Below are 27,719 nucleotides of genomic sequence, written 5' to 3' on the forward strand. Positions count from 1 at the left end.
AAAAAGGGACCGAAAGTAGAAACTAGAGGGAAGAAAAAATAGGGGAGACGTTGACAGGGAAGAAGGGTTTAGAGAGAAACAAACGCCACCACCACCAAACTTAAACAAAAAAAAAAAAAGGAAGCACTGGATAATAGAGGGAGGAAAGGAAGGAGAAAAAGGAGGAGCTGAAAGTTGACGGGGGAAAAGCTGAGACCAGAAGAGGAGATAGGTGCAGGGAAAGGAAAGTAGGAATAGCAAACCAACGAGAGGAAAAGAAGACATAGATGTTGGTGTCGCTGCGCTGTGGAGAAGAAGCACAACCATAGTCACCGGGCTTCCCAGTCGCTGCCACCGCCATCCTGCCACCATCAACGCTGCCAACGCCAGCAGAACCAGAGAGGAAGAAGAGGAACAAAATGGAGAGAGGGAAAGAGAAGACAACGAAAAAACAGAGGAGGGGTTGATGAGAGAAACAGAGGAGAGAAGGAAAGAAAACAGTCGCCGCCTACACCACCACCCCTGCCGCATCAGCTACCGCCAGCGTTGCCACCGCTCCAGGTAATCTTCTCCCCTCACCTATCATTTTTAGCTTCATCTTCATTTGCATGCAGAACGTTTACGTTCTGCAGCAAATGAAGACTAATTAGCTAGTTACTCTGCTGTGCACAGTAATTAGCTTATTATATTCAGCTGGTTACTGTGTGCAGCACAGTAACCAGCCCCTTTTATTAGTTATGGGCTGGAACATCAGCCCAACCCACACTCAGCCCAGCCCATGCGGCTGGGTTGAGTACAGCCCACAGTATATGGGTCGGGCTAGGCCCAGCCCAGGATGGTGGGGCCAGATCCGGCCCGTTTTTTTTTTTGTTTTGTTAAAAAAAAAAAATTTCAAAAAATATTTGTTTGTAACTTTACAAGTTTCCCGCGTATTTTTTATGTCATTTTGATTAATACAAAAATCCGATATTAAAATACCCGAATTTTTTCAAAACTTCCAAAAATACAAAAAAAAATTAAAAAGAAAAAAAATGTTTTTTGCATACGGCCAAGTGTATCCAAGTTAAAAAATCATATTATGTTTTTTTTTTATACACCAAAAATCAATGTTTAGCAGACATTTTGGCTTTAATAACCAAAAAGTCAAGATAACATTGGCCAAAATTTCAAAAACAACAAAAATTTTATTTTGTTTATAACAATAGAACCTGTGGTATGACATTACACGTAATGCATATTCTGAACAATAAGAAACCACAACATGACTTTAGATTTTATTAGACAAAACAATGCAGCCTACCTTAGGTAAGGCGTAGTTGGGGTGCTAATACCTTTCCTTTACGCAACCAGTTTCCGTACCTGATCTCTAAAGACCAGTTAGGGAAAGGTATACTAACTAACATAAGTTGGTGAAATTGTCTAATGAGGATAGTGAAAAGCTCTTATTGATGTTGAGGGACCGTATGTATTCTACTGGTTTGGATAGCTCAACAACTTTCCAAGTTGTAAACTCACCAAGGCAATACGCTCACGTTTTCAATGAAACTGTTGTCATCTCCCTCCTTCAGCCAGCACATGTAAGACCCATATTATTGACCCATTGGACCAAAGCCCATACTAGTCCAAATCCAAGAGCCCAACCTAGCCTATGACCAAAGGATTGATTTTTTCTTTTCTTTTCCTTGCCTCTCCCCCCTACCGTGACTTTCCTCTCCTGCATACAAAGGATTTTAGTTTTGAACTTAAGTTTTTGGGTTTAAGAAGAGTTAAAGAAGCGTGTAGGTATTCCCCCCTCGTTATTGTTTTCAGTTAGGAATTTTTATGTGGAATGATTAAATAAGTGTTTAGAGTTTTTATATTGTTTTGATGATAAAATGATTTGAGTTTTAATTGAAGTATTACGGTATTAGTTGGCTTAAAATGAACTGATTAGGTGACTAAAATTATGACTTTTTGAAGAAAAGATTGTTTAATTGTAAGATTTGTAGATTTAAAGATTAGCATATTAGATTCTAGAAATCTCAATCAACCGGTCAACTAGTTGGTTTGAATCGGCTGATTGGTTAGCTTGTGGTAGTGGTTGATTAGTTGACCTAGCAGTAGGAGTTAATCAGATATGTTAGGTTTAATCAATTTGGGGTATGTTTGGGATCGATTAGGTGAATCAGTTTAGCTTTATAATTAATTATGTTTCTGTCTCTAACCTCAAAGTTTTAATCTTTTTTATTGTTTTTCTTCAAGTTGTTTTTTAGTGTTTTTTGTATCCGTTATAGGTTCTGTTGACGTTCCTCTTAACAATCTTTAATAGTTTCAGGTTCGGTACTTGTCTGTCTTTTGCTTTTATTTTCCGAGTGAGTGGAATAATCTTTAATATGCATATAATATATATACTTTGAAATGTCCTTCTCTATTATCTTCAACAGATGATCCAAATAGTTTATTAGAGGGAGTGGATACCTACTTCAAGAACTGAGCTCCATGCAATTAATCAAACAAATCATTTATTAGAAGGAGTGAGTACCTATTTCGAACTATCACCCAATTCAGTTGCCTGTAATTTATACACAATCTCAATGACCCATCATTCTTCTTGACAAACAACATCGAGGCTCCCAAAGAGACACTCAATCGGATGAACTCATTATCCAATAAATTGTATAGTTGATCATTTAGTTTCCTCAACTCTTCTAGCGCCATTATATACGGTGTCATTGATATTGGCTCGGAATCCAAAACTAAATAAATGCAAAACTTAAACTCCTTGCACGGAAGCAATCCAGGTAAGTCATTGGAAAAGATATTAATGTAATTCCTGACTATAAGGACTTGGTTTAACTGGAGAACTTTATTCCCTGCATCCACCATTTTAAATAAAATAAAAGATTATAAAAACAAAAAATAATAATAAAAAAAAAACATCCCACCATCAGTTTTTTTTATTTCTTAATTATTTTTTATATGTTTTTTTTTTATTTTGTTAGGAAAAAAATTTCTTTAAGGACCAATTAATTTATATAGGAGTTCAATTTCCAAATTGATATAAATACATGACATTGTTGGGATGGAAATGGGAGAAACTTTTCTTGAAGGACCCATAATCATCAATCTCTCTACTGGAGGAAATGAATGGAAAATTCAACCCCATATATAGAAGCATCCTTTTCTTATCAGCAGTAAACATTTTTCCTTCATCTATTTAGGGGTGAACAAAAAATTCAAGAAACCGAGAAAACAAAGAAAAAAATAACCGAAAAAACTGAACCGTAAAAAAAAACCGATTAAACTGATTAAAATTTTGAAAAAACCAATCGGTTCGGTATCGGTTTTATAAGCCTAAAACCGAACCAAACCGAACAAACTAAGCCAAACCGGAAAAAAATTGAGCCAAAATGGAGCCAAACCGAAAAACTAAGCCAAACCGAAAAAAACCGAGTCAAATCGGTTTGAACCGGTTTTTGCCCTAAAAAACCGAACCGAATTGAAACAGGCTGGTTCAAACCAGTTTCGGTCCGGTTTTGGTTTTTTTTTTTTTTTTAAGTTTTAATTTGGTTTTTTTTTTTTTTTATAAAAACCAAACTGAACCGAATTTGATCACTCCTGAATCTATTAATAGATATTTTCAAAATAAAGGTTTGTTAAAAGATATTTTGTTTTTCACACATATTGAATATAATGACAGTGTGGTTGACTTGGTCACAGGAAGCAAATAACTTTAGACGATTTTCACCATTAATTATCAATCTCCTCAATTGGATGGAGAATTAATTCATAAAATTGAAAATTCAACTCCATAGAAGCATCTTTTTCCGTATAAGCTTTTACTTTCTGTTGATTTAAATGACAAAAAAAAAATTCTATACTTTCTCTAACTCCATTTTCATCTCATCATCTTATTTCCCCCTAATTTTACCATGGATATTATACGAGGATGTAAGAAAAGATTTATATTAATTTATTAATATTTTTTTTCAATTAATTTTTTAAAATACCTTAATATAAGTCTTTTGGGCTCTGGGTGATTTTCTCCTTCTTCATATCTTCCAGGGATTTGGGCTTTGGCTTCTCCAATAAACTATTGTAGTTGGGACTTCTTGATTTTTTATTCTTTATTAATGCACAAGTAAAAAATACATTGAAAGGTACTCTCAAACTCTCAAACACCGATAGCGTAAAGGATAATGTGACAGTAAAGATAGTGGTTCATGTTATGGTGGCTAGGTAATAACAGAAAGATGAAACATGTTTTCCCTATCTTGGTTCAACTATTTTTGGTTGGCGATGCAACATGCCGGCGATACTCTGCTAGAGCCCAAATGGGGATGATACTCCTATAGGCAGAATAATGCAACATGCAATTCCTCATAAAAACTCCCCCGATTTCCTGTCACGAAGAAGCAGTATTATTATTCAATCGTTGTTAAACGTAGGATATAACGAGCTAAAACATACAATCTAAGAGGATGATAATTGACAAACAACAATTCCCTGTCTCTTATTCCCCGAAAATCTCATCATAAATCTTCTTTTATGAGTGATTATTTCAAGGATTTTCTTACCTGCTGGGGAAAATCACCAAGTTCTGTTTGAGAATTAATCAATAACTTGGCAGCCCGATGAAGGGGTGCAGGGTCTCTGTCCGCCTATTAGAAAAGGAGCTTGAAATCATGGATTTTGATGGATAAAGGAGCAGAAGTGCGTTACAATAATATAGGAAGAGATAGACTATTAATCTTTAAATTATAAATTAATTAAACTGACCTGACCACCGTGAATTAAACCCATCATAGCCATTGCAGTTTGCACCAGATTTGAGTGGTTACCCTCAAGAGGTACATATTCCTGCGTCAACATGCACCAGTATACTTTCTTAGCTTTAGAAAGTTGAAGGAGGAGATCCCATTGATACCATGGGAGGTGGAATGAGAAGGTCCACGCACACAAAATATTATTGCATAAATGAGTGCTTTAGAAATCTTTAAAATGGTATTACCTTCTTAGGGCCTGAAAGGTAACTCTCGCCCCATCCACCATCATCTCTCTGTGATCCAAGTAGAAAATCAACTCCTTTACGAACAGCCAGGCAATTGGAGTAAGTCTTTCCAGCAGCTGCTAGCCCTCCTAGAGCAAACCATGTACCATAGATAAAGCAAATTCCCCAGTTTCCATACCTGTAGTAATTCTTGCTATATTTAGTCATTTCCCTGACAATTTTCTGCAAGCTGTACATCAGCCTTTAAAAGAATGCAGCAACTCTTTTAAATGGATCATACCATGAGCCATCAGGCTTTTGCAACTCTTCGATGAACTTGACACCATTTATGATGGAATTTTGGATCTCTTTTGTCCTGTGGCCAGGGTATAACTTCTTAAATAGGACTAATGCCTGTATTGTTGATGATGTGCATTCAACATACCTGGATCTCTGTTTTATTAGTCTTCAACAGGTTTTTCGACATTCCAAATGGAGGTGCTCAATAAGTAATCTTGCTTAACTATTTGAAATAAATGGTTCGAGAATCTTACTCATGCTCAACTACAAGATCCTCTAGGAACTCCACAGGATTGAGCCACTAATGGAACAGCAGAGACGTCACAGTTGAAATACCATATTCCAAGTCAAGTCTTGAAGGAAAACATACAGAATTTAAGCTTAACATTTCGAGTTTAGTTCGATGACTTGAAAAACTTACCTCCAACCATAATCCAGACCCTGCCGGCTCCCAAGCAGATACCCCACCATTTTTACTCTGCATAAAATCGAGCTGATTGTTACTTCGTGAATACCGTGTTCTAGAAAGGAGCAAATCCAAGGAATGTTGATGAGTTTTAGGTACACAAAGGTCACCATTTGAATGCAACTAATCCTCACCTGAAGAGAAAGTAAAATATTAACAGAATCAAAAAGCTTCTGAGGTTCCATTTTTTCACCTACGATTTCCGGAGGCATTGTTGAAAAAAGAAGGCAACACTGCAGGACATGCGAATCACAAAGTATGTTGCGATGATAAATGTTCAAGGAAAAAGCTCAACTTATTATAGTATTGATTACAGCAGAAAACAAGAACAGACCTTCATGCTTTCTGCAGTGCAATCAGACACTTGCCAGCCATGATCTTTGTCAGAGAAAGTCCACGATCCTTTAGAGATATGGCGAAACATCCTTCTGAAGTCTCCGGGAGGATTCTCAGTGACCTTCAAGATTTGATGTGGGATGAGAGAAGCAGCATGCAGAAACATAACTAAATACAAGAAACACGCGTGAGAGGAAGAAACAATTTCAGGATATGAAATTTGGAAACCTGAGAATTCTTTATGAAGCTATGCCCCTCCTTAAGTGCAGGTCCTGTTTCATCTGAGAGGTTGCTGGCAATCAAAGCTTGAAGGGCAAGACTGGTATCCCACACTTGACTGCCAAAACTCTAAAATGAATATGAAAAGGCAAAGATCATACTCCATCGGCATCTCTTACTTCTGGTTTGCAAATCTAAAGTCTATTCACTAAATAAGCATAAACTCGAGTTTTTGAGAATCCTTCATGTTTTTGTTGATAACATCAATCAGTGAATGGAAAGACGACGTGAACCGTTTAGGTACCATTATTATGACAGAAGTTTACCGACCTGCATCTTTATTCCATCTTCTCCAAGCCACACATAATCCTCGATCCTAGCAAGGTGTCTCCTAAAATAATCCCCATTGGGATCTTCAACCCAGCAAGCCAGCATATCTAATGGCTGTTCCAGTTCAGTGGTACAAATGTCCCAAAATTAAAGAACATGTGTAAAAGGCATATATTTTACTGTACTGGTTTTCTTTTTTTGCTATTGCTCTGCAAATATTTCACTGTACCTTTTCGATACATCCTATGGTAATATATCTACTGCTCTCATCTTCATAATGGATGTGATCCATTGTTATGTTGAGAGCCTTCTCTCTCAATTTGTTGAAGGGCCACCGAGTAAGAAGGGGCTCGCCAAAAGTATAAATAGCATCCCAAAACAATATTTGTATCGAAGTATGTGGATAATAGTTATCCTCCTGAAGAAATAAAACAGATTTTGAAGAAAATGAAATGTTTTCAGATCATTTTCTGAAGATCAGCTGCTAAAAGTCAACTGACCTTTGCACATAAATGGCGGACTCCCCTCCAATTGAGTTTCTCATAAGGTTCACTGTAGATTTCTTCCCTAATTTGTAAGATGAGAGGTGTGATTGGACCAACAAACCTCTTCCCGTACAAGTATGCCATAGGCAAGTAAGTGAGCCGACAGTAGCCCAGCAAATTTCCTGCATTTATGAAATGCATGATTGGAATGGCAGAGCTAAAAGCAGGCTTTACACAGAAATTATTGAAGGATTTCATAATGTTTATATATAAGTTTCATGCTTCAGCAACTTCATAAAACAAAATGCAAACCTGGATGAATGGGAGATGTAGATGGCAAGAACCAAAATTCTGGGGGCATTGGATTGCATCCAGCCCACTCATACACACCAAGTATCTACAACACAGGAAAATCAAACAATTAGAAACAAAATTAAGAAATAGAAGCAACATGACAAGAATCATGTAGATTGAGCCCGTTTGGCTTTGCGGCTGCGGCTGCGTTTTATTTAAAACGTTATGCGTTTGAAACGCAGGAAAAGAAAAGCAACCATTTCTTACTTTTTTCCTGTTCATATTAATTGCACTGTTCAATGAATAGTGCAATTAACATGATTAGTGTATTGTGTACACTGTTCATGTGAACAGACAAGAAAATTGCACTGTTCACTTAAAAATAGTGAACAATACATTTTTCTTGCAATGTTCACTTGCCTGCAGGAACTTTTTTTTTTTAGTGTGTTATTTTTTTAACTTTTTAAAAAAAAAAGAAAAAAACTAGTTTAAAGTGAATTTTATACCTGATAATATTTTATCCAATTTTATTACATGCTAAAAATATTATGAAAACTATAGTTTTTGTCAAATGTATTTTGTACATAATGGAATTATAAATGGTTTCATGGAATAATAAAAAATATTTTTATATAAAGTATGATTTATTTTATGATATAATAGCAATAATTAAATCCACAATATTTAAATTAAAAATCATCAGTATTAATATATATTTTTAAAATTATTTTATGACCTCAATTTTAAAAGCACTCTTAACCAAACACATTAAACTACTTTTTCTTCAACTTCAATTTCAACCACAGTTTTAACCAAACACCTATTTTTTCAAACCAACCTCAAACTAAAAGTACTTTTTATAAAATAACTTTTTTTAAACCACAACCACAACAGCTACCGCAATACCAAACACACTCGAAGATTTCTTTCCTTCTTTTATTAGACAGAAAACATTCTACTAATGATACAACCTAGCAACCAATAACTAGTTTAACAGTATGAAATCTAATTGAATTTTGTTGAATCATATGCTGTACCGCAAGCCAAGTCTTTCCCCAAGAGCTTATGGCAATTGCACTACCATGATCAAGAATCCACTTCCTTGCTCTTTCACATGCTTTGTCTTTGCCACCATCACGTCCTTCTCCAAGCATGCGCATACAGATGTAGTTCAGGACTGTACAGAACATGATGCTGTGACCCTCTATGTGTAATCCCCACCCACCATCTTCGTTCTACAAGATAAGATGCAGCACATTAGCAATCTGATACTGGTAAATCCTTAAAGCCAAGACGACAAAAAAGAGAGAAAAAAAATCAAAATTAGTTTGATAAAGCTATTCCTTTGGTCATTCCTGTAATTAACAAATATACTCTACCTGATGACAGTATATGTAACGTAGGATTTCTTTTTTATGCTCTGCAGAGAAGATAGCATTAAGATGTCCTGTAATATACAGAGAAAAGACCTGCATTGAGGGGGGGGGGGGGCGGAAGGTTGCCGTTAGAAACTGAACGCACAAAATATCTGAATTATAGTTTGCAAATTTGTGACAACTGAGTAAACAGGCTTCATATTCATTCTGATGCTACTCGTGAAAGCAGAGTTAAACAGCAACATGGCCTGAAGCGTACAAGATTTTTTTTTTTACGTTCTGATCACCAGTTCTTCAGATCAAGCTATGAATCATATGAAATGAAAAAATTCAAATAAAATCTTTTCAGATTTCAACTCTTTCAATCAAGTTAAATCAAGGCAAGAAATCTATACGATCAAGCATTTGAACCTGTCAGAAGGATTTCAAGAGTGGGATTACTTGCGCTTGGAAGCCTGTCTTAAATTCAGCAAGGGTGAATTACAATAACTTCCCATAGGTATAGTAAAACCATACTAGCTACATGAAAGTTTGAAGATTTATAAAAAAAAATGTTATAAAAATCCAAAAGTCAATAGATCTTTGCCGAATGGTCTCCCAATTTCTTTCATAATTTAGTACCCAAATGATCACCAGAAAAATGCTATGTTGCCAATTCTAGGTGGTGACGAAACTTCTGACTAATATTTTTTGCTAGGTAAAATGATAGCAGGGATTGAGAGCAATAACCAGGGGAGGGAAATAGAACATTGGGCCAGAATTTTCAGCACACCAATGGCCATCGCTAGCCTGCAAGGCTGAAAACAAATGAACACTCCTCCTCAAAGCACTTGTTGCTTTTTCATAGGAAATCTTTTCACCATCCTCAATCTTGACTTGAGGAATTCTTTGCTTGAATTTTTTCTCCCTTAGAAACTGCATTTTATTAAATAAAAGTAAGTGACTAAAAATGTAATTAATAATGTACTAAATTTTTTAGCTATTTCTGGAAATAGCTAAAAATAGAAACATATACATATACATATATATATATATATATATATATATATAAGAAAACATATGCTGTGAATTTGTATGTGTGTGTGTATATATACCTGGAATTTCCAAAGGAGATCGGAGCTGGGCTTGACCTCGTTGCGGTTTCTCCAGAAATTTTGGCGAGCCTCTTCAACCTCAGCTCGCTCTTCAAGGGTGCCAGCATCAGGATCAAACTCCCATATTTGCCTCCCCAAAAAGTTATTTGTGCTGTATATGTGTGGATCATTGCCACCCTCTGCAATCTTAAGCCTCCACATGACACTGCTTCAGTCTCTTCCTTCAGTTTCTTGAGTATCAAAAAATCACTTCTCTTCTATTTCAGTAATGGCTAGCAATAGAAATTATAAAATGCACTGTATATAAAGAGAAAAATAAAGTCTTAGTCTTGGCAAAGTTTGATTAGATAAAAGATATTTCATGACTTGTGGAGTTTACTCCCAGCAGAAAAGCCAAGTACGCAGGAGGGCTAAGATATTTTTTGGATAATTTTTGTGATTGTAATTTTAAAAAATAAGTTTTAAAAAAATATTGTTAGGTGTTGTTAGCTAGATTAAAATATATGTTTGTAAAAATTATAGTTGAGGTTTATATATATATATTAAAATATGTGTTTGGTAAATATACCAAACACATATTTTAATATATATATATAAACCTCAACCATAATTTTTACCAAACACATATTTTAATCTAGCTAACAATAAATATATATATATATATATATATATATAATAAAAAACATTTTTAAAAAACAACCACAACCAATAATTTATTGTATAATAAATAATTGTTTCTCACGTAAGACCCGCCACAAATCACAATCAGTACGATTTTGTCCATGTGACAGTGAAATTGACATGCACCTAGCTACTCATTAATTAATAAGATTGAAAAAAGAACTGCTTCGGTCAAGACCATGTGATAACAGCTAAGGAAACACAAGTAAATTAACTGCAGAATATACAAGTCCTTATTTTTTATTTATATTGATTGATTTGTTTCTGATTTATTACAGCTGTAATTTCCGTGTATAATAAATAATTGTTGGTTTCTTTGAGATAGCTATTAATTTCTTATTGATTTCTCTTTCATCTACCACAACTATAGTTTTCATGGATGATTAATTACTATTCTTAATAATAGTAGTTGGAGTAATAGTCCTACAATCAATCCTAGATGTTAGCATTGTAAAAGTTAATTAAAATTGGTTGATAACAAGAATGAAGGTGTTATGTTATTGCTACTATCGTCTCTTATTACTATTTCTTGTTATTGGTTTTTTTTTTTAATCCGGGATATTTGAGCTAGTTTACACACACCACAACTAATTCTCAAATCCACTAAACATCCTGCAAGTTTAGTGGACAAATAAAATATCACAGGGGTAACAAGTATACACACTAAAACTTAAACCCAGAATATAAAGGCAAGGAAACTCTTGCCAGGATCGTTGGGCTACAAGCCTTTGTATTTCTTGCTATTGTTTTTGGTTGTTGCTGTAGAGGTGTTATGGAGTTTTCCGAGGATAAAGAAGAAATAATATTATTATTTATTAAAGTTGTTGGTTGTTAATAGTTTTTAAACTGTCAAGTTAACAAAGTTAAAGCTAATTAATTCTTATAAAGTTTTTTTTAAATTATATTTTTACTAAAAAAATATTCTAAACTTTTAAATATTATTTTATTAAAAAAAAAAAAAAGATAGATAACTCTAGGTACCCGCAACAAAGCATAAGACAACGATCACGAATGACGTGAAACCCAACAAAAACCACCATCATTGCGATGTTGTTGTCATTGTGACTCTGAAATTGACATGCACCTAGCTACTAATTAATTAAGATTGAAAAAGGAACTGCTCCGACCAAGACCAAGTGATAACAGCTATGGCAATACAAGTAAATTAACTGCAGAATATATAAATCCTTGATAACAATTTAGATACAATTTAACAAGAGTTGAATGTTTTCCAAAAGACGAAGAGGCATAACAACTTTTTTTATGGCTTGGTTTATGTTTTTATTATGGTTCAAATATATTTATTTGATTTTACCAAACAATTTTCCAACATGTTTAGTAAAAAATCACTTTTAATTTAAACCCATTTATTTACTAGAAAGTAGTTTCTTTTTAGAAAGTGAATTTCAGGAAAATAAATTATTTTTCGATATTTAATAGTGTAATGAAAAATAAATTGAAAAACACTTTTTGGTATTTGGTTGTGTCATAAAAAAATGAGTTAGAAAATAACTTATTAATTTTTATTTTTTTCAAGTTTATTAAAAATAATAAGGAACAAATCTTACAAATTAAAAGGTTGAATGGAAATGAAATTGAAAAAAATATATAATTTCATAAATTATCTTAAATAAAATAAATAATAATCAAAATAATAGAGATCAAATCTAAAAAAATTAAAAAAATTAAAAGTTGAAGAAATTAAAATAATAATAATTAACATCTCATAAATTATTTCAAATAAAATAAGTAACAATTAAAAGAATAAGGATCAAATTTGATAGATAAAAAATTTCAATTAAAAAATAATAAGGGAAAAAAAATAAAAATTATAAAAATGAGGACCAAAATTAATATAAAAATTAAATTCTAAGGGATGAAATTGAAAAACAAATATTCAAAATAAAATATAAATAGCAATCAAAAGTTTAAGGATAAAATTTGATATAATCATCAAATAATATGACATTTCTAAATTTTTCACAACTTCCGGAAAGTGTTTTCCATCCAAAATAAAAAGAAAACACTTTCCTAGAAAACAAGTCAAATTTTTATTTGACTAAAAAGTGTTTTTCGTTGACCAACTTTTCTAATAGCAAACAAATACATGAAAGTTTGGAAAGTGATTTCTCGAAAACCACTTTCCGGAAAACAAACATAGCCTTAAATAAAAACAAAACTTTGTTTCAAGTTGACTCAGCAATATTTTTATATTTTAATAAATATTAAATATTATTCAAAAAACACTTGTTAGAGCATATGTTGCCCAAAGCATGTGCGGGGTTGTTCAATGATTGTTTGAATGGTATCAACATCCTTTTCTGTAATGAGACAGTGCATGTGGCTAATGACTTTTCAATTTGACGCCAGCAGTTTTTTTTTTCTTTTCTCTCTCCTCATTAATTTTCATGCCTGCCATTTTAAAATTTCAAAGTTGTCCTTCAAATTGTTATTCCTTTATATTTGATCATGTTCTTTTGATCATTACTTTTTTTTTTTATTTGGAATAGTTTATAAAATTGGAATTCTTTTCAATTTTATCCCACTTCAATTTTATCACCTTTCAAATTTGGTCCTCATTCTTGATTTCTATTTGTTTTATTTTAGATAATTTTTAAATTATTTTTTTTTTTATCAATTTCTTTCTTCTTATGTTTTTGTTCTACAAATTTGATTCTCATTCTTTTGATTGCTATTTTTTTTACTTTGAAAAATATTTTAAATTGATTTTTTTATTTCATGCTTTAATATTAAATTGGTTGGGAATTGAGCTTCTTGATTAAGCTTGGGTCTATGATTTTTCATGTTAGGAATTTTAGAGATTAAACCAGGTTTAGAAAGTTTATTCAGGTTTGCTTTGTTTTTTCCTCATTTCTTAAGCTTATCGCACTTGGATATTGCGATAATCGTTTAAAAATTTTCATGGAAAAAAAATAGATATTTGGTATCTTGTTTTTGGGGGGAAAATGTCTCCTTCAAGGAATCATCAACTATTATTATCGTCACTAGGAACCCTAACTGGTCAATATAGATTCTATGATACGAGACTGGTTACGCAAAAGGAAAGATACCATAACACCTTAAGCGTTCTACCTGAGGTGGGCTGCATTATTGGTTTTGTCTAAAATTGCTAAGAATTTGTTTTTTTTTTTTTTTTTTTGTTCTTTCTATAATGTTCCTCACTCTAGCATTAATGAACAATTACTTACAAATATTTTCAACTCTAGCATTGGTAAATATTGCACAAACCCAAAAAGTGCAATAATCCTGACTTTGGCGCCAATAAATAAGTTCGTAAAATTTTGAATTTTTAATGAAGAAGAACCAATTCTCTATGCCTTTTTTTTTTTACCTTTTTTTTTTAATTTGTTCTTTTTAGACCAGAAAAAAAAAGTGCATTGCACAACAGGTTTGCATTTAACAATAAAGGTTTGTAGATTGAGCATACAATAGAAAAAAAAACAATACAAAAAGAAAACAAATAAAACAAAGCGCGAGGGGCCCACAAATAAATCAATGAAGATCTTCAAATATTCATGGAATTTTATGATATAAAAACGAGTCTTGTTTGGCCAAATATCAAAATAGAAGATGAATAAAATACATAGGCAAATCATAAGGGTGTGTTTTGCCAAACACACCTTTAGCAAAAGCAATTTTGGTCGGCTAGGCCTAAGGCCCAGACCCAACCCCCTCTTCTTTTTTTTTTAACTGGGTTGGATCGAGCCCAATCATACGGGTTGGGCCAAATCTAGCTAGCCCGACCTGGTTACTAGTTTAGACTAGTAATCGATTAGTTTTTTCTTTATAGGCATGCGTGAATTATTCACACACGCCTACTACAGTTACAAGTTAATTAAGGCTCCGTTTGTTTGCAGGAAAGTTGTTTTCTTTTAAAAAGTGAATTTTAGGGAAAGTGAATTCTTGAAAAGTGAATTATTTTTCGATGTTTGGTAGTGTTATGAAAAATAAACTGAAAAACACTTTCCAGTGTTCGGTTATGTTATGGAAAATGAACTGGAAAATAATTTATTAATGAATTTTTTTTTTTCAAGTTTATCTAATATATATAAAATATTTAATATAAATATTTAATCACTTACAATAAAAGAATGAAATCTAAAAAGTATAATGATGAATTTTTTTTATTATATCCTATATTCATACATAGCTTATTTTATAAAATATAACTATATATGTCATACCATATTATAGAGAAATAACCTTGTTAAATATTTCTTAAGTAAAACCTATTAATATATTTTTTGTGGTTTTAAAAGCTTAAAATAAGTTTTTTTTTTCATATGAAGAAAGCTAAATTAGTTTATGGTAAGAGTTATATATTTGGGTTTTTTTTTTTTTTTTGGTATGAAGATTTTTTTAAGATAAATAAATACAAAAATATTTTGATGGGTTTTTTTGGATAAATATTATTTTTTTTTATACGGGTAAAGGCAATTATCCCTTTAATATCCCTTTAATATATATCAAATAAGCATCAAGAAATAAATATAAATATCTAACATCAAACATAGTGATGCATAAATATTAAGTTTCAATGTCATATACATACATATTAGTTCAAATTACAAACATAAACATGCTAGACCGAATTAAACAAGTAAACATACTTGTGAAATAACAAACATAGTCTGAACCCAAATTTTGAATATAGTCAAACCGTCTTAGCAAGTAGGCCGGTAGTAGTGTTGGTTCACAAAATTCTAAACCCAAATTTTCCTCAAATTAGCATTTTTTGCTATAAATGCTTTTGCCAACATTTCATTTTGGACCAAGTGATCAAATGCATCCCCGAGAGTGATCTCATCAAAGCCTTTAATTTTCATCACTTCTGTATACAACGCATTAACATCAAGTTGATTTTTGCTGAGGCTTTGAATTGCAAATGCTACATCTCCAATCTGTTTAGACAACTTTTCAACACCATCATCTTCATACATGCAATTTCTCTTCCTATGTTGCCTCTTTTGTGTACTAGAGGAAGATGTCTCTTTTCCTTTAGAAGTTTTTTCATATTCCCCTTCATTTTCAATTGAAATTGATTGCTCTTTAGTGTTCTCTTCGAAGTTGACATCAGCATATGATTTGGCATAATTTTCGGTTGCCATGTCTTTTCCAACAACAATTGTCATGGCCTCATACATATCAAGTTTTTTGTTTAGATACTTGTCATGATTGGGATGTGCCTATTCATAAAGTTTAGAATATGCAATTTCTTAGTTCATTGTATAACATTTTAGAACAAAAGTAAATATAAAAATTACAAAGAGTATAAATATTTATCATACCTTTACTTCTTCATATATACATCTTTCGAAACTGTAATCATCTTCAAACAATCATCCTAGCCAAAGCCACTTTTATTTTTAAGTTTGATTATTATTCCCCATTTTTTTTCACAGTCTTGAGATGATTATCCACATGCTTAGGCTTGCATTGCACATTGAACTTTTGACTAATTTTTGTAGCCACCTTAACAAAAGATTCTACTTTAAAGGTGGAAGAAGGTTTGGTTCCTTTAAGTGCCTCCTCAGCTAATATCTCAAGTAACATGTGAAACATAGGCTTAGATCATGTGAAGTGCTTGCCCTTGCATTTTTCATTCTGTGTGGCACTCATTTCTACAAAAAAAAAATTACAAATTTATACAAAATAAAATCATATAATATTTAGATTTAATAAATTTCATATAAAAACTACAATTAATAATTAAAAGAGAAATTATAATAAAGTCAACATCTACTCCAAATACATAACAAAGATAATACAAACTTAAGCAAGACATACTAAAAACAAACACATATAATTAACACTCAAATTAATAGTTTCTTTAAGTGTTATAATCATTCCACATGGTTGATGCAATCATTTCTCTTTTTGTTATCCACTCCCTATTCTCTTCCCTTTCCTCCCGTTGACTTAAGTTGATTGTCCGTCTAATTGGTTCACTATCCGAACATATTTCTTCCATAAGAAAGTCATAAGGAGCAACCCCCATTATGTGATTATGAATAATACAACATGCAAGCACAACATCTACTTGTGGTTCATAAGACCAAAAAGATTTTCCATCAATTGATCTAAAATGACTCTTTAAAATACCAAACCCTCGCTCAATAGCGATTCTCATTGAAGAGCGTCGAAGATTAAATAGCTCATTTTTATTTTCTGGTGCATGTTCTGTAAACTCATTCAAATGATATCGAACTCCACGAAAAGGAGAAATGATTCCTTTTCGAATACCATAACCAGCATCACCAAGATAATATTTCCCTACAAATTAAAAAAAAAATAAAACCTATTACTACCTTTATCTAATAAGACATTTTATATTTTTATTGCATATAATACATACTTTATTATATACCTTCTGGAATTTTTAGTCCACTAGGTCTTGATAATGCATCACCTAAAACTTGTGAATCATGTGCACTTTCTTCCCAGCCAACTAAAACCTATATAAACTTCAAATAAAAAGTTATAGCTGCTAAAATATTTTGTGTTGTTTCTTCTTTACGACCTCGAAACTTTCCTTGAATCTCAACAGAAACATTTGCAGGAACATGAGTACCATCAATTGCTCCCACACAATCCTATATAAACATGAAAAAATAATTTATAAACTTTTCTTCTAGATGTAATTAATTAATGTATAAAAATATTGGTATTGTTCTCATACCTTAAAATAAGGATAGAATCTTCGATTATTCATTATCTCAGCTGGAACTGTATCCTCTAGATCTTTAATAAGGTGTTTATTGATTAGTACTTAAAAGTGCATGTTTATCAAGGTTTTATATCATCATTTTGCACTTGAAGTATCAATAACTCCTTAACTAAAGCATGTTTTATAATAACAAGTTTGATATTATAAGATACCTTAATTTATGGTAAATGCTCATTTTAAATGCAGGACTATCACATAAATAAAAGGATTGATTGATGAGTTTAAGCATTGAAAGTTAAAGGACAAAGAGATGGCCAAACTTAGAAAAGAGATGTCGGTGCAGTCCAAACCGGAACATTGCTCGGTAATTGGATCATATCTGGAGCTCTAGATTTCGGATTTAGGTCCACTTTATATGGATGGAAAGGTAAGACAAAAGCCTACAACTTTTATGAGGAGCCCAAGATTTGAAAAGGTCGTTTTGAAGTCCAAATTGAAGGAACAACGAAGAAGTCCGAAGCTGTCCTGCAGCCCAAACACTATTTAGTGTTCAGCCCATATCTTGAGTTCTAGAAGTCCAAATGACCTCATCTTTTTTTTTTGTTGGAAAGCTGAGACAATTTCCTAGAACATTCTTGAGGATTCTGGGCAAATTATGATGTTAGCAATGACGTCTTGATCAGACAAGAAGATAAGGATTGTTATCTAGTCAAGATGTGGCCACCCACTCATCAATTAGTCAACAAATCAATAGTTCCAAATTTTGGCCTATAAAAGGAGGCACTTACCATGTATTGAGGCATCTTGGTGTTCAGATCAAGATCATGCTCTTGCTTTCTCTCTTTGTATTGCTTATGTCTTGCTTTCATTAATATCAAGTTTATGCACTTCATTTCCTTTCCTTTGTCTAGTTAACTTCTTTCTCATTTATGTTCTTGTCTTGCTCATTTATGTTTCTTTCTTTTATTATGTCTAGCTAAGTTAATTATGTCAAGGTGAAAAGGGTACACTAATGGTGTAAGAACAAGTATAATATAAACTTAACATGGACCTTAACGTTGGATACTAACATGTTTTATATTTGTTATCTTGTTCACTTTAATACTTTTCTTGTTAAATGGTTAATCTAGATTTATGTTGTGTAACACTTGGTACAACAAATACTTGGCACTTTCATAGCCCATACTGTATGGTTTTACCGATACCTGAGCTATGAAAGGAACTTGATTTGTTGTTAACATAAGTTATAATCATGAATGCCTGCCAACATTTACAAGTATTAGCTTTATTCGAATAAGATAATTAATGTAATCATGTTAACAATTTTATAATCTGATTGGAACCTCCTTTATGTGTGGTTTCCAATTGAGTAATAAGAGTTTATATTATACTTGTTTGAAGTACCATTAGTGGATCCTCTAACCTTGACATTTGTTTTTATCATTGTTTAATCCTTACGTTAATCTTTTATCTCAAAGTTCTCATTAATTTCTTCATCTTCTGTTATTATTATTATTATCATTGTTATTATTATTATTATTTACATTCTGTTTATATTATATAAATATATATCTTTGATCTTTTCATAAAGTCAGTATATAGGCTGGAAACCTGTGACCCGATCTTTAGATCATTCTCGGGTATAACAACGCCACGTACTGAGTATTATTATTGTTATTGTTGTTGTTGTTGTTGTTGTTGTTGTTGTTGTCTTGTTATTTATAATTTATACAATTAACCTCTCTGTGGTTCGACCCCGGTCTTGCCGGGTTATTTATTACTTCGACACTCCTGCACTTGGGAAGAGACATCAAGCTTTTGGTCGTGTCATTTATATAACTTAAGAATTGCTTTTAAAACAATTCTAAAGTAACGATGGATAGTTTCAACAGACCTATAGTATATACCACTAATAAAACGAAATCTTTGGTTTTGGCCTACAATTTGTAAGAACACAATTAATTGCTCGCTAATATACACATTTTGAGTTGATCGTAATAGGTCATGACTTGTGAGAACATCACATAATCTATATAAGACAACAGGTATCATACGAATTTGTTCAACGCAATGTCTATCACCTCGATTCAAAATGTTGTCAATATAAAATTCTCGTTGAGCAATATACGTGGTTCTCTTGGTATATAAATTCTATTTCTTTCTTGTTCAATAATAGCTACCTCTATAGCTATCACAGTTACAGCTGCTCCCATACATGCTGCATGAATTATCTTACTATCCATAACATGAAAGTGAAGTTTTCTGATAACAAAACCTAAAAATTTAGGGAAATAAATATTAAAAAAAAAAGCATATAAAATACCAACACAATCAATGCAATAAATTATGCTGAAAGAAGCTGATAATGTATAATAGTTATGGCAATGATATTTGATTCTATAAACAAACAAGGTCTTAAAATATATTATTTAAGACCATAACATTCAATTTCTCAATGATAAAACCATTTTGAAAATTATGCAATTCATAAGTTCACAACGATTAATAGACATTGCGCAATAAAATCCATATAATTACCGGCATACTCCCACAAATTTATTCATATGTAAAAAATATAATCAAACACTAATCATAAATTAATTAAAGCAAAATAAAACACAAATTTATGTTATCTTTGGTTTTGTATAATTCCCCTGTTCCATCCCATTCCCCCATTCTCCACCCATTCACCTCTCCCTCTCGGTTTCTATAATTCCCCAATTCCCCTGTTCCCATTCCCCTCTCCCTCTCGGTTGCTATAATTCCTTGGTTTCTATAATTCCCCAATTGCATTGTTCTCATTCCCCTCTCCTCTTGGTTCCTGTTCCCATTCCCCTCTCCTCTCAGTTCCACTTCCCCTGTTCCTTTCCCCTGTTCCCATTCCCCTCTCTCTCTCTCGGTTTCCCCCATTCCCCTGTTCCCTCACCCTCTCGGTTTCTCTCATTCCCCCATTCCCCTATTCCCTCTCCCTTTCCAATTCTCCTCCCTCTCTCCCCCGACTACTTATTCTGGTAACACTGGGATGTGAAAAAAAAAAGAGAGAGCAAGGGTTGATTTTCAACACATTAACTGATCCCCCCCCCATTTTACTTTGCCTCTCTCTCTCTTTGTGCTTCCACCCGGGATATGGTGGCCGGATCCAGGGACGGGGTAACAGGGAGGGGCTGCTTTTTGATGGGAAATTTTGGGGATTTTGCAAAAGTATATTCACAGTAATCTTCCCCCCATTCTGCCTCTCTCTGTTCACAGTAATCTCCCCCCCTCGTTTTGTCTCTCTATTTGCTTAGAAATTCCCCCCTTGTTTGGTTAGAAATTTGAGCTGCCAATTGTGATTGATGAAGAAGAAAATAGTCATGGCAAAAATATGTTTTATGTGGCTTGCTTGATGAATTTGGTTAGTTTTAACTGTCAATTGTGACGAGGTAAGATGAAGAAGAAAATTGTGTTATGAAAATGTTATGGAAAAAATATGACAGGTAGCAGATTTATCAAGAATATCAAAGGATTTATGCCATAATTTTTACAGATCTAAATGAAGAAGAAGATAAAAACATAAAGGAAATAATAGAGGGAAAAAAAACCTTAAATTAAGTGGTCCAGTTTTGCCCTTCAAGCTTTGATTGTCAGCAACCTCTCAGATGGAACAGGACCTGCACTTAAGGAGGGGCATAACTTCATAAAGAACTCTCAGGTTTCCAAATTTCATATCCTGAAATTGTTTCTTCCTCTCACACGTGTTTCTTGTATTTGGTTATGTTTTGGCATGCAGCTTCTCTCATCCCACATCAAATCTTGAGGTCAGTGAGAATCCTCCCGGAGACTTCAGAAGGATGTTTCGCCATATCTCTAAAGGATCGTGGACTTTCTCTGACAAAGATCATGGCTGGCAAGTGTCTGATTGCACTGCAGAATGCATGAAGGTCTGCTCTAGTTTTCTACTGTAAGCAATACTATAACAAGTTGAGCTTTTTCCCTGAACATTTACCATCACAACATACTTTGTGATTCGCATGTCCTGCAGTGTTGCCTTCTTTTTTCAACAATGCCTCCGGAAATCGTAGGTGAAAAAATGGAACCTCAGAAGCTTTTTGATTCTGTTAATATTTTACTTTCTCTTTAGGTGAGGATTAGTTGCATTCAAATGGTGACCTTTGTTTACCTAAAACTCATCAACACGCGTGAGAGGAAGAAACAATTTCAGGATATGAAATTTGGAAACCTGAGAGTTCTTTATGAAGCTATGCCCCTCCTTAAATGCAGGTCCTGTTTCATCTGAGAGGTTGCTGGCAATCAAAGCTTGAAGGGCAAGACTGGTATCCCACACTTGACTACCAAAACTCTAAAAAAGGAATATGAAAAGGAAAACATCATACTCCATCGGCATCTCTTACTTCTGGTTTGCAAATCTAAAGTCTATGACTAAATAAGCATAAACTCGAGTTTACGAGAATTCTTGATGTTTTTGTTGATAACATAAATCAGTGATGTTAGGTATGTTGCCATTACATGTGCAACAAATGGTGGCTACAACCATTGACTTTGGTAGCCACCGTTGTTGAAGAAGAGAAGAAATTGGCAGCAGCCTTTGTTGAAGAAGAGATGAGTTTGGCAGCCACCATTGATGACAAAGGAGCAAGAAGAGCTGCCATTGATGCCTATAAATAGAGGCATACATTAGAGAGCAAAATGAGAGTGAAAGTAGAGCCAAATATGAGAGAAATGTAGGAGAGAGTGGGCTGCCAAGGCAGCCAGCAGTAGCTGCCATTGCAGCACAGAGAAGAGAGAAATAGAGTGAGGTTAAGAGTTGTTAAAGAGGGAATAATTCCTCCTTCTCTATTGTTGTAAATCTTGTTCTCTCCATATATAATCAAATGGCTTCTCCCGTGGATGTAGGCGGTTTGCCGAACCACGTTAAATATTGTGTCAGTGTGCTTGCCCTCCCGAGAGCAAAGATCAGTACATCACCGGTCGGAATTCCCTACAATTGGTATCAGAGCTTATGGTTTGAAGTGGTGTTTGATTTTTGCTCAAAAATGAAAGTTGTCAAAATTGTGTTTTGATCATCCCACTGTGTAGAGGAGGAAGAGACGAAGCCACTAGTGAAAACCGCGTCAAAATCAGACGTCGAACATGGTCGCACTCTCCATCACTCTCCAGCAAGGTGTCTGCCCACGCGCCCCACGCGTCTTCTTCACCCGGATGAGTTGACCTGACCCGAATACCAATTGACCCGACCCATGTGAATAGTAGGCATGAACAGTGACGGTATCATGAACAGTATCATGCAAAGGATGACATGAGCATGATGCAAGGATGACATCCGCATACACAGTCAGCAAGCCATTAACTAGTCAACAGACATGTCAGCATAGTGGGACCCACCTGCCATGTCATCAGCCGCGAGCCGAGCTAGGTTGAGCCGATTCGAGAGGAGTCGAGCCGAGTTGGAGCCGAGCCGTGAGCCGAGGGATAGGATTCAGTGTAGTTGATCTTATGTGCAACCGGATCTGAGATTAAATCTAGGCCGCTCATCAAGCCAGAATTGTTTTAATCAAATCTTAGCCATCTGAAATGCGATTTGGACGATTTCATACTTGTTTCTAGCTAATTTGATCGTTCCGGATGCAATGGTATGGTCCGATCATTGAGATTCGAGACCAAAAATGGCGGTGGTGAATTATTAAAGAGAGATTGCCCGATCAGGAGGCATCTGAAGGTCATCATGGTGGTCGATGGAGATGAAGAAGAAGAAGGTACACACATTTGCCCAATTATGTGTGCTGAACTATTAAGTGGGAAAATTTAATTGCCTTGATGAAAGGCAAAATTGGGACACTCTAGACACCCGATCATGTGGACGATTTGAGGTGGAGAGTGAAAACTGATGAAGACCAATCTTGATGAATCTAAGCACTGGTAGTCTCGCCAGATGTTGAGAAATCAGGTATAAAATCGGGATATCCCAGATCACTTGTAAAGGAAAGCCGCAACAAAGCTAGCAAATGGTTGTATATACAAAAAAGGCAGTACGGTGGATAGATACGTTATAAGAAATTCTGTCTAGGAGATTGGGTTTTAAGCGGGACCGTTGTGACCCCTCCAAATCTTTCCTGGGAACTTGCTTAGTTGAAGGATCATCCACACAATACTATTTTCGTATATGTGACAGTTTGTTATGAAACTGTTGAAGACTAGCAGGATGACGGCACAAAGGAACAGTTGGGTTCCGTATGATCAAGGATCTAATGGAGTGGTGATTTCTCCAAAGAAGTTAGATTCGGTGACTGTGATTTCTCGAAGGGAGAATTGATGAAGACTCTGATAATGGAAGAGAAATACAGCAAGGGGATAAAGATTGGCACCTTATTTTGACTTGGATAAATGTTGTGACAGGATGAGCTGCTGTCAAACATAAAAGCAAAGAATAGGGAGAAATCTGGAGAACCGGAATTGCACGAGAGCACACGGAGATTGTGCAGGAGTACCCGTAGGATCCAACAAGGTATTGTAATGAGACAATAGGTGCAAGGAGAAGAAGAGTTCCCAGATGAAGCTCAGAGCAGAGACTGTGTGAAAAAGTTGTACAACAAGAAGTCTCTTGTGCTCTTGATAAAGGCAACAAGTGAGGACCTTTCAATGCATGCAAGGATGAAAAGATGAGCTGTTGCAGAAACACTGAATTAAGGGGGTGCGAACGCCTATGATGAAAGGAGAAGACACCAAAGAGAGTTGGTGTGGGTGGAGCTATCAAGCAGAAAGGGATAAAAGCTCCAAACATAGAAAATGAGATGGAAAACTGTGAAGAGTGCACCGCAACTTTCTCTTTCTATATGATCAGTGGTAGTGATCTCTCCCAAGTCCACATGATGGTAGAGAATCTTGGAGCCACTAGAGACATCCCCTATGAAGGAGGATGTGGCCGTCTCATGATGATGAGTATAGACACCTCAGATGGAAGGTGTATAGGCCAAGATTAGAGACTTGGTTCAGACCGCCTCATGACGACAAACGGAGACACCTCAGACAGAAGGTGTGAGGACCATGGTATGAGTCCAAGACCAGACCGTCTCATGACGACAAACGGAGACACCTCAGACAGAAGGTGTGAGGACCATGGTATGAGTCCAAGACCAGACCGTCTCATGACGACAAGCGGAGACACCTCAGACGGAAGGTGTGAGGACCATGATATGAGTCCAAGATCAGGTTGTCTCATGATGACAGGCGGAGACACCTCAGATGAAAGGTGTGAGGACCTTGATATGAGTTCATGTTCAGGTCGTCTCATGACGAGCAGAAACACCTCGGATGGATGGTGTGAGGGCCATAATGTGAGTCCATTTCAGACCGCCGCATGACAACGGGCGGAGACACCTCAGAGGAAGGTGTGGGCCACGATGTGAGCCCAGATTCAAACCGCCGTATGACGACGAGCAGAGACACCTCAGAAGAAGGTGTGTGGGCCATAATAGGAGCCCCAGATTTAGACCGCCACATGACGACGAGCGGAGACACCTGAGGAGAAGGTGTGAGGGCCAGGATAGAAGCCCCAATTCAGAACGCCCCAGAGCCGATGTGATGGCTAGATATGAGTGGACAAGTGTATAGCCAATGAAGTGGCTATGATGAGTATGAAGACAAATGCAGGATTGACTTTCATGGATATTACCCCCATGCTAAAGATCAATGAGCTAGAAGACATTTGCCTTGAATAATAAGTGGGTGACTTGTGGAGCATTAAGATGCGACTGCTATGAATGAGCAGAGGGCATGCGCAGGTTCCGGGAACAAGTTGACTCTTGTCAAGGTGGTGAGCTCGGAGATGACATTGTAATACTCAGGAGTATGAAGATTGATATGGATCAACCTGTAATGGGCTGCCCCCATAAGTAAAGGTGGATAGCTACCCGAACTCTTGAGACTAAGAGTGAGAGACTCATGGAGAAGTAAGGCGTGGTTCCTAAGGTGGAACAGAAGGCAGACGCAACTCCTGGATGATTAGACTCTTGGAAGAGTGGTGAGCTCGTGATCACATTAAAATACTCAATAACTGTCGCACTTGGGAATATCAGTTTGAGGGGGTGTTGTAAGCCTTGATGTAAGGCTTAATAAATCATTCCGGGCCAAGCATGGTTGATATGCTTGAAGGGGAATGTTGTTCGAGAGACAAACGTTAAACACTCTTCAGATGAGATGTGACAAACCATCTGGTTGAAGTGATCCTTTGGAGTGAGCAAAGGGGTGCTTGGTTGACTCTGGTGATTGAAAGGTTTGGCGAGTACCTGTAAACTTGGCCACAGTTGCTCTCAGAATGATAAGCTTGGAAGAGCTGCAAGATGCAAGCTTGTGCTGAAGAAGCAAGCGGACAATTGCCCCACATGAATGGCAAAGGGGGTGATTGTTAGGTATGTTGCCATTACATGTGCAACAAATGGTGGCTACAACCATTGACTTTGGTAGCCACCATTGTTGAAGAAGAGAAGAAATTGACAGCAGCCTTTGTTGAAGAAGAGATGAGTTTGGCAGCCACCATTGATGACAAAGGAGCAAGAAGAGCTGCCGTTGATGCCTATAAATAGAGGCATACATTAGAGAGCAAAATGAGAGTGAAAGTAGAGCCAAATATGAGAGAAATGTAGGAGAGAGTGGGTTGCCAAGGCAGCCAGCAGTAGCTGCCATTGCAGCACAGAGAAGAGAGAAATAAAGTGAGGTTGAGAGTTGCTAAAGAGGGAATAATTCCTCCTTCTCTATTGTTGTAAATCTTGTTCTCTCCATATATAATCAAATGGCTTCTCCCGTGGATGTAGGCAGTTTGCCGAACCACGTTAAATATTGTGTCAGTGTGCTTGCCCTCCCGAGAGCAAAGATTAGTACATCACCGGTCGGAATTCCCTACAAGTGAATGGAAAGACGACGTGAACCGTTTAGGTACCATTATTATGACAGAAGTTTACCGACCTGCATCTTTATTCCATCTTCTCCAAGCCACTCATAATCCTCGATCCTAGCAAGGTGCCTCCTAAAATAATCCCCATCGGGATCTTCAACCCAGCAAGCCAGCATATCTAATGGCTGTTCCAGTTCAGTGGTACAAATATCCAAAAATTTATAATTAAGAACATGTGTAATAGGCATATATTTTACTGTACTGGTTTTCTTTTTTCGCCAATGTTCTGCAAGTGTGTTACCTTTTCGACACATCCTATGGTAATGTATCTACTGCTCTCATCTTCATAATGGATGTGATCCATTGTTATGTCGAGAGCCTTTTCTCTCAATTTGTTGAAGGGCCACCGAGTAAGAAGGGGCTCGCCAAAAGTATAAATAGCATCCCAAAACAATATTTGTATCGAAGTGTGTGGATAATAGTTATCCTCCTGAAGAAATAAAACAGATTTTGAAGAAAATAAAATGTTTTCAGATCATTTTCTGAAGATCAACTGCTAAAAGTTAACTGACCTTTGCACATAAATGGCGGACTCTCCTCCAATTGAGTTTCTCATAAGGTTCATTGTAGATTTCTTCCCTAATTTGTAAGATGAGAGGTGTGATGGGACCAACAAACGTCTTCCCATACAAGTATGCCATAGGCAAGTAAGTGATCCGACAGTAACCCAGCAAATTTCCTGCATTTATGAAATGCATGATTGGAATGGCAGAGCTAAAAGCAGGCTTTACACAAGCAACTAAATTCAAGTTAAGGACAGAATTCTAGAAACTATGAAGGTGGCAACTCTCAAAGAAATTTTGTAATGATAAATTAAGCACTAGCTCGAGTATTTGCAATTTCCATCAATCATAGGCTGAAATTATTGAAGGATTTCATAATGTTTATATACAAGTTTCATGCTTCAGCAACTTCATAAAACAAAATGCAAACCTGGATGAATGGGAGATGTAGATGGCAAGAACCAAAATTCTGGGGGCATTGGATTGCATCCAGCCCACTCATACAAACCAAGTATCTACAACACAGGAAAATCAAACAATTAGAAACAAAATTAACATATAGAAGCAACATGACAAGAATCATGTAGATAAAGATTTCTTTCCTTCTTTTATTAGACAAAAAACATTCTACTAATGATACCAACTAACAACCAATAACTAGTTTAACAGTATGAAATCTAATTGAATTGTGTTGAATCAAATGCTGTACCGCAAGCCAAGTCTTTCCCCAAGAGCTTATAGCAATTGCACAACCATGATCAAGAATCCACTTCCTTGCTCTTTCACATGCTTTGTCTTTGCCACTATCACGTCCTTCTCCAAGCATGCGCATACAGATGTAGTTCAGGACTGTACAGAACATGGTGATGTGACCCTCTATGTGTAATCCCCACCCACCATCTTCATTCTACAAGATAAGATGCAGCACATTATGTTAACATTATGTTAGTTTTACATTACTATTACTTAGGCAGAATATAATTATATCAGTTAGGATTTGTTGTAACAGACCACAATTATAGGTTCTTTCCGTAGAAGTCAAGGAAAGCTGT

The 27,719-nt window shown here is 35.3% G+C and overlaps 2 protein-coding genes across 4 annotated transcripts; both read right to left on the minus strand.

Annotated features, from left to right (window-relative positions):
- Positions 1-3,990: 3,990 nt before the first annotated feature.
- Positions 3,991-10,219, minus strand: LOC118061676 (lupeol synthase). 3 transcript variants are annotated; one of them, XM_035075203.2, is made up of 18 exons: positions 9,849-10,215; positions 9,484-9,669; positions 8,758-8,847; positions 8,416-8,613; positions 7,397-7,481; positions 7,100-7,266; positions 6,829-7,017; positions 6,600-6,713; positions 6,279-6,398; positions 6,049-6,171; positions 5,849-5,947; positions 5,670-5,726; positions 5,503-5,549; positions 5,250-5,393; positions 4,970-5,147; positions 4,738-4,818; positions 4,536-4,619; positions 3,994-4,360 (listed from the first exon to the last, which is right to left on the minus strand). In XM_035075203.2, the coding sequence occupies exons 1-18, from the start codon at positions 10,047-10,049 to the stop codon at positions 4,238-4,240; spliced, it is 2,286 nt and encodes a 761-aa protein (XP_034931094.1). In that variant the 5' UTR covers positions 10,050-10,215; the 3' UTR covers positions 3,994-4,237. The 3 variants fall into 3 exon arrangements, with proteins under 3 accessions (XP_034931103.1, XP_034931094.1, XP_073263279.1); XM_035075212.2 differs by lacking the exon at positions 5,849-5,947 and having other exon boundaries at positions 3,991-4,360; positions 9,849-10,216; XM_073407178.1 differs by lacking the exon at positions 3,994-4,360 and having other exon boundaries at positions 4,536-4,634; positions 9,849-10,219.
- An 11,157-nt stretch (positions 10,220-21,376) lies between these two features.
- LOC118061782 (lupeol synthase) lies at positions 21,377-27,570 on the minus strand. Its single transcript, XM_073406765.1, has 6 exons — positions 27,377-27,570; positions 27,098-27,182; positions 26,677-26,843; positions 26,406-26,594; positions 26,176-26,289; positions 21,377-21,556 (listed from the first exon to the last, which is right to left on the minus strand). The coding sequence occupies exons 1-6, from the start codon at positions 27,527-27,529 to the stop codon at positions 21,377-21,379; spliced, it is 888 nt and encodes a 295-aa protein (XP_073262866.1). The 5' UTR covers positions 27,530-27,570.
- Between the last annotated feature and the right edge of the window lie 149 nt (positions 27,571-27,719).

This window comes from Populus alba, chromosome 1 (genome assembly GCF_005239225.2).
Source record: "Populus alba chromosome 1, ASM523922v2, whole genome shotgun sequence".
Taxonomy (NCBI): domain Eukaryota; kingdom Viridiplantae; phylum Streptophyta; class Magnoliopsida; order Malpighiales; family Salicaceae; genus Populus; species Populus alba.

Bases quoted from the DNA above. Each gene is read 5' to 3' on its own strand.
- LOC118061676 (XM_035075203.2), bottom strand. From the start codon at position 10,049: ATGTGGAGGCTTAAGATTGCAGAGGGTGGCAATGATCCACACATATAC. The intron at 6,714-6,828 runs GTACAGTGAAAT...GAACTGGAACAG, and splicing joins CCATAGGATGTATCGAAAAG to CCATTAGATATGCTGGCTTG. The intron at 5,148-5,249 runs GTATGATCCATT...GAATTACTACAG, and splicing joins CAAAAGCCTGATGGCTCATG to GTATGGAAACTGGGGAATTT.
- LOC118061782 (XM_073406765.1), bottom strand. From the start codon at position 27,529: ATGTTCTGTACAGTCCTGAACTACATCTGTATGCGCATGCTTGGAGAA. The intron at 26,844-27,097 runs GTTTGCATTTTG...TCATAAATGCAG, and splicing joins TACATCTCCCATTCATCCAG to GAAATTTGCTGGGTTACTGT. The intron at 21,557-26,175 runs GTCGGTAAACTT...TTCCTTTTTTAG, and splicing joins AAGATGGAATAAAGATGCAG to AGTTTTGGTAGTCAAGTGTG.